The sequence below is a fragment of the Cuculus canorus genome, chromosome 1 (assembly GCF_017976375.1).
Source record: "Cuculus canorus isolate bCucCan1 chromosome 1, bCucCan1.pri, whole genome shotgun sequence".
Lineage (NCBI taxonomy): Eukaryota > Metazoa > Chordata > Aves > Cuculiformes > Cuculidae > Cuculus > Cuculus canorus.
In genome coordinates, this window is record NC_071401.1 from 30642307 (window position 1) to 30648580 (window position 6274).

General features: G+C 42.0%; 1 protein-coding gene across 4 annotated transcripts in view; it reads left to right on the top strand.

The window, feature by feature from the left end:
* Positions 1–3091, top strand: part of ZC3H13 (zinc finger CCCH-type containing 13) — a 51830-nt gene extending 48739 nt beyond the window's left edge. For all 4 annotated transcript variants that reach the window (XM_054061855.1, XM_054061871.1, XM_054061865.1 and 1 more), the window contains one exon: positions 227–3091. In XM_054061855.1, the coding sequence (XP_053917830.1) occupies positions 227–397 (171 nt within the window). In that variant the 3' untranslated portion in view covers positions 398–3091. The remainder of the gene's footprint in view (positions 1–226) is intronic.
* Positions 3092–6274: the final 3183 nt, after the last annotated feature.

Below are 6274 nucleotides of genomic sequence, written 5' to 3' on the forward strand. Positions count from 1 at the left end.
ATTTTCATTTCAAAATTAAAATAAAAAATACTTCTGCCATTTCTTGCACTAGAGTAGGTTTTATGACCGTTTATGCTAATAGAAAAATCATTAATTCTCAGTGTCTTTTCTAGTGAGCACGTATGATTAAACCTCTAATTATTGAGAGTACTTGAGGTTAATTTCTCAGCTTGCATAGTCAGAGCTACTATTTTAACTTATTTTTTTTAATTTTTAATTTCAACAGGGTGCAACAAAACAAACTTATACAAATTCTGCAGCAATGGACAGTGATTTGTTACGGTTGAGTTTACGGTTGTTCAAACGAAAGACTGTGTGCCAAGTTCCTGGGCAGGAAAAGACGGAGGACAGTAAAATTCCACAGCCGGCTATCCAGCAAGAAGTCTGTGTGTCTTGAATGAATGACCGTGGTGTCACTTTCTAGTTGATTTCACACTACCAATGTTGTCATTGATGTTTAGAATTGGTTGGTTGGAAAGCAGCTGTAGAAGATTGAAGAAAATATCCTATTTGTACACAGATAAGAATTACTGGGTTTGGATGTGAATAAAAGGGGTAAAAGTTAAAGACTTCTGTGTGGAGTTCTCTGCGAGTTTTATAATACTGAATCTTACACTGTAACATAAACCTGTTCTATGGTGCATCAGGTGTAATAATGTGAAGATGTCTGGTTTTAGCTGTTTATAACCACCTGATATTAAACTGAAGAAAACTGTCTGACTGTCTATTCCCTCCTTATAAATGAGTTTTTACACTGCCACCCTGGTCCCTCATTATGTGTCTGGAATTTCTTTAAATAGCTTTTTCCCTGGGAGTCTTGTCTGCTTCCACTTTCCAAATCCCTTTCTTATCACAGCAGCCTCTGGTGTGCATCTGGGGTTGGACAAAACTCTGGCTCTTTTCCATCTTTACTGTAGGTTTTCTCTGATAATTTCTAGACACAAAAATCTCGAGTAGTCACTTAAGGATCCCTTTCGTGTTGATGGAAACATGTAAAAAACTTCCAGGAAGTGATCTATGACCAGTTTTAGGTGCCTATATTTGAGACTAACAGCACTTTGGAAATACCTGCTGCTTACAAAGGAGGACTAGTGCATATATTTTACATTCTGTCAGGGCGGATCAGTCCCATGGAGCAACCTGAGGGTATTTCATACCTGGTGAGTTTCAGGAGGTGTTGGCTGTTAGCAGTAAAGGCAGTGAGGAATGATCTTTTACTGGGTGTTGCAGTTTTCAGGGGCCTGATGACAGTCTTGTCAAGCCTAGGCTCAATTTTGTAAGAATTGACTTCAGTTTGAGGAATGGGGTCTTGTGTGAGATCCCAGGGGTATTAAGTGGGTGGAGGTTCTCACCAAACCCCTTTCCATCATCTACCAGCAGTCCTGGCTGCCTGGGGAAGTTACACTTGACTGAAGGCTGACGAATGTTAACGCCCATTCACAAGAAGTGTGGAGGGGAGGATGCAGGGAACTGCAGGCATGTTGTTTTAACTTCAGTGCCAGGGAAGAGTGCTGTCACACAGCACATGCAAGACAACCATGTGATCAGGCCCAGTCAGCATGGTTTATGAAAGGCAGTTCCTGCCAAACTAACCTGATCGCCTTCATCAACAGGGTGACACACTTAATGGATGAGGGAAAGGCAGTGGATGCAGTGTACCTGGAGTTCAGTAAAGCCTTTGACACCATTTCTCAGAGCGTTCTTGAGAAACTGACTGGCATTGGCCTGGACAGGCACACCCTGTGCTGGGTAAAATGCCATCTGGATGGCTTGACCCAAAGAGTGGTGGTAAAGGGAGTTAATTCCAGCTGGAGGCCAGTCACAAGTGATGTTCTCCAGGGCTTAGTGCTGCGTCCAGTTCTGTTCAATGTCATCATCAATGATCTGGATGAGGGGATTGAGTGCAGCCTTAGCAAGTTCGCGGATGGCACTAAGCTGGGCAGAAGCATGGATCCGTTGGAGGGTAGGGAGGCTCTGCAGAGGCATCTGGACAGGCTGCATCAATGGACTGAGAGCAACGGTTTGAGGTTCAACAAGGCCAAGTGCAGAGTTCTGCACTAGGGACACAACAGCCCCATGCGGTGCTACAGGCTTGGTGAAAAGTGGCTGTAAAGCTTCCTGGCAGAGAAAAAACTTGGGGCATTGATTGACATGAGCCAGCAGTGTGCCCAGGTGGCCAAGAAGACCGATGGCATCTTTGACTGTATCAGGAACAGTGTGGTCAGCAGGACCAGGGAAGTGATTGTGCCCCTGTATTCAGCATTGGTGAGGCTCCACCTCAAATGATGTGTTTGCTTTCTGGGCCCCTCACTCCAAGAAAGATACTGAGGTCTTGGAGCATGTCCAGAGAAGGGTGATGAGCCTGGTGAGGGGGCTGGAGAAAAAGCCTTGGGAGAGGTGGCTGAGGGATTGTTTACCCTAGAGAAGAGGATGCTGAGGGGAGACCTTATTGCTGTCTACAACTACCTGAAAGGAGGTTGCAGAGGGGTGGGTGTTGATCTCTTCTCCCAAGTGATAGGTGATAGGACAAGAGGGAATGGCCCTGAGCTGTGTTAGGGGAAGTTTAGATTGGACATTATGAAAAATTTCTTCACAGAAAGGGTTATCGGGCACTGGCACAGGCTGCCCAGAGAAATGGTTGAATTACCACCCCTGGAGTTATTTAAAAGATGGGTAGATGTAGTGTTCAGGGTATGGTTTAGTAGTGGAGAGTTATGGTTGGACTCAATGGTCTTAAAGGTCTTTTCCAACCAAGTGATTCTATGATCTTTGGATTACACCAGTCAGGTATGTTTAGGTACCTGGGGAGGCCTCCATGTGAAATTGAGACTTCTAAAACCTCAGACTAAGTCTCTGTGTACCCCTCTGTACTTTTCCTGGGTTTAAACCTGAGCTGTTGCTTTGAATTTTGCTTGTGATGGGAAGGAAATCCACAGTTTAACCTTGATGCTGGGTTGCTGCAAAGCAACTTGGTTTTGTTGTTCTCATTCAGGGTCAAAGTGAGTTATGAACCACTATATTTTTTGACAGTTGGTTTCTTATCCTTTTTGTCCACTTGGAACCAGCATTTTGAGGTAGGATGATGACTGTGCAGTTCTATCTCATATCTCTTGTGATTACTGACAGTGATTAATTGGAATTCAGTTTTAATTCATGTTTAAAATGCTACTATAAAGCTGTAATGCTTTTCCATAATGCCTAGTACATACGCATTCAGTAAAATGTTTCAATACTACATTTAAATAATTGTTTGAGGAAATATGAGGTTTATTTATATTTTTGTAAGTGTTCACACTAGTGTATATGTACTTGTATCAAATATAAATGACCTGAGAAACTTCCAGCATTTGTTTGATTCTTATTAAATTATGTGACTGAGGCAAATATTTTCTCCTGTTTTCCACTTGTTGAACATTTTTAAGAAACTTGGTGGCTGTTATTTTTAAAGTAATTAGTGATTTTCTATACACTTATTAAAAAAACCAAACAAACTGTGTTTTAAAGACACCAGAAATTTCACCTGAGCAAGAGTTAACAAACCTGTTTTATTCAGCATTTTAAATGTGTTCTCACCTATTTTATAGTTACAATAATGCTGCCTTTAAGCTCTAAGTATTAGATCATTGCTTCCAATTATGTTAAAGTCTATTTTAATCTCTGTCTCTGAAAGACATAAAGATGTTTGATAGCTAGAAACAGCCTTGTCTAAGACTGCAGTACACAAAATAGATTCACGGCGTGGCATTTAATTACACTGTGCTTACTTTAAACACTGTTCTGTAAAGCAGTCAGTGTATATATATGCACTTAATTTGCAGATGAATATTTCACATTACTCTAGAAAATGCAAAATAAAATAGGCTTGAATGGCTACTAAGAGTATCTGGAAGTGCTAGTGTCCCACTGAAGGTCAAAGCCAGTGCTGACCCATTGTTGGAATTACACAAGAGAGGTGCTGGAATTGCCTCTGACGCATCCCTGATTTGATCTGAATTGAGTGCAGAAGTACATTATGGTATTGGCAGAAAACACGCCTGTTCTGTAGGAAGCACAAAGATTTTTCAAGCAATTCCTCTTTTACCTGCAGATGTTACTGCACAGGCTGAGCCCAGCAAGTGCGAAATTCCTGTCTGTGAGTATTTTTGGTCTCTATTATTTTATCATAAAAGAGTGTTTAGTTTTCAGGTATTCTCTTTGACAGGAAATGTAAGTTACAAAGCTGACTTCAGGTAATTTTACAATAGCTTGGGGAAAAAGGAGATTTGTCCAGAGACCAATTAAAAAAAAAATACAGGAGATCTTACTTTAGGAACTTTCATCCTCTTCCCTGTGTTGGCCATCATTTTTCTGTTGTGGTCTGACAGCCCTTTTAACCTTTCTCTTCCTTTCTCCCCATTTCTCTCCTAGCTTGATTTTGTGTGGAAGAATTCTAGATGGAAGAATTTCAGTCCAGTTCTCTATCTTGCAAGGTTCCAGCAGTGACCTACAGGAGTCTATACCGTTTCGGGCAGCAGTGCAAGGTGGGGGCTGCACATGTGCCTCTTGCCCTTGTGTCTTCAAGCTTCAAGTCTGGGAAATGTCGAGAAGCCTCTGTCACTTCTCGGTTTCTCCTTTTAAGCTGCAACAGCAACTTTGAAGCAATCCCTGTACCAAACAAGAGATGTCAGCCCTTTCTGCTGCTGAGCTCATGCTGTGCCTGGTTGGATGATAAATTAGTTTTTAAGCATCCCTGAGGTGCAGTCTGGAATGCGGAGCCACAGAAGGACAAGCTGCCGTGCGCGCTGGTGAGTTGCAACAGGCTTTCACTCAGGTGAAACACTGTGCCCAACTCTTGCAGGTGTAATGGATTCACAGGCAGAGCAGATTTTCAGCGCTTCAAGACACGAATGGGGCTATGACCTGTATCTTGGAATCTTGTCATGTTCATTATCTCAACTGGTGCTTTCAGGCTGTCGCCGCTTCAACTAGTGGAGTGAGACAGATATTGACAGTGCGCTGTCTGCACAGTATACTTCAAAAAACAGAGTTTAGACAATTTTACTAAATTAGAGCTGTTTTTTGAATTGCCTTGAAGCAGTTGTTCTCTCCATTTTCCGCGGTAGGGATGCCCTTCGGCACAGAGCAGGCTGCTGGACCTGCTCTGCCTGTGTAAGGCAGGACGCAGTGTGTGTGTTCAATTTGAGCAGTTGCTACGAGCTTAAAGAATTCTGGAACCTTCTTTGTTTTGCAGGGACAGTCCCAGTTTTGCTTTACAAAGAGTCTTCGTGCAAAACAGTTGTTTCTACTCCAGTCTTCACCTTAATGTGCAAGGGTGGTACCAAATGCTTGGTCTTGGTACACATGTATATGGCAGGTAAAGTTTTGTGGGCATCCAAGATTTTTTTGGGTGCAATTTCAGGAGACAAGCTTGAGAGTGGCAGAAATACCATTAAAACAATAAAAAGCTCTAAACTAAGCCTTTAACTCAGAAGTAAAGCAACGTGACCAAGTATTAAGAGGGAAGGTGATTCTTAAACCAAAATGATCTCAAGAATTTGGGAATCTGCCCCATCAAAATCCTAAAATAGCATTAAAAAAACCAAATAGCTTAAGGTTTGTATTGGAAAAAGCCTTTTTTTTAATAATGAACAGTTAGTTTCATTATCTCTGCTGTATCAGTACGGATCAATAGATCAAAGAGGGAAGATAAGTGCATTGTGAGGAAGTTTAATTTCTCTGTATCAGCTTTCACTGCCAGGGATGCATCTACCATAGGCTTGGTTTTTTTCCCTACTAATGAAGTTAAGGTATTATCTTTAAGTGTCAGAAGGCGTGCAAGAACAAACTGCTGAGTTACAAAGCAATGGGCTGCCAAATTTAAAGTGTACATTCACATGTGAAAGGGTTGTTGGTTGCAAACATGCAGTTCCTAAACAAGAGGAATGACTGAAGTAACAGGCAGTGGATGGGGATTTTATGAAAGCTTGTGGCTTTGAGGGTAATGGAAAATGCTCTTTTCCATCTACTTTATGATTGAATGTGCTGTTTGAATATATTATGCGCATGAGGGGTGGTTGGGGCACTGTGTGGAAAGTACTTGAGGAAGGGCGTAGTTGAAATAGGGCAGAATTGAGGAGTATAAGTTTTAGTTGCCAGCCTGGGAGTGAGACCTCACACACCTACAAGCCAGGAGCTCACTCGTCAGAAAGACGGAGGGAGAAAGATCTATCTGTGCTGACAGACCATACAATGTACTGGTGAAACAGCTGCGGAAACAGGCAGTGTAGACCTAATG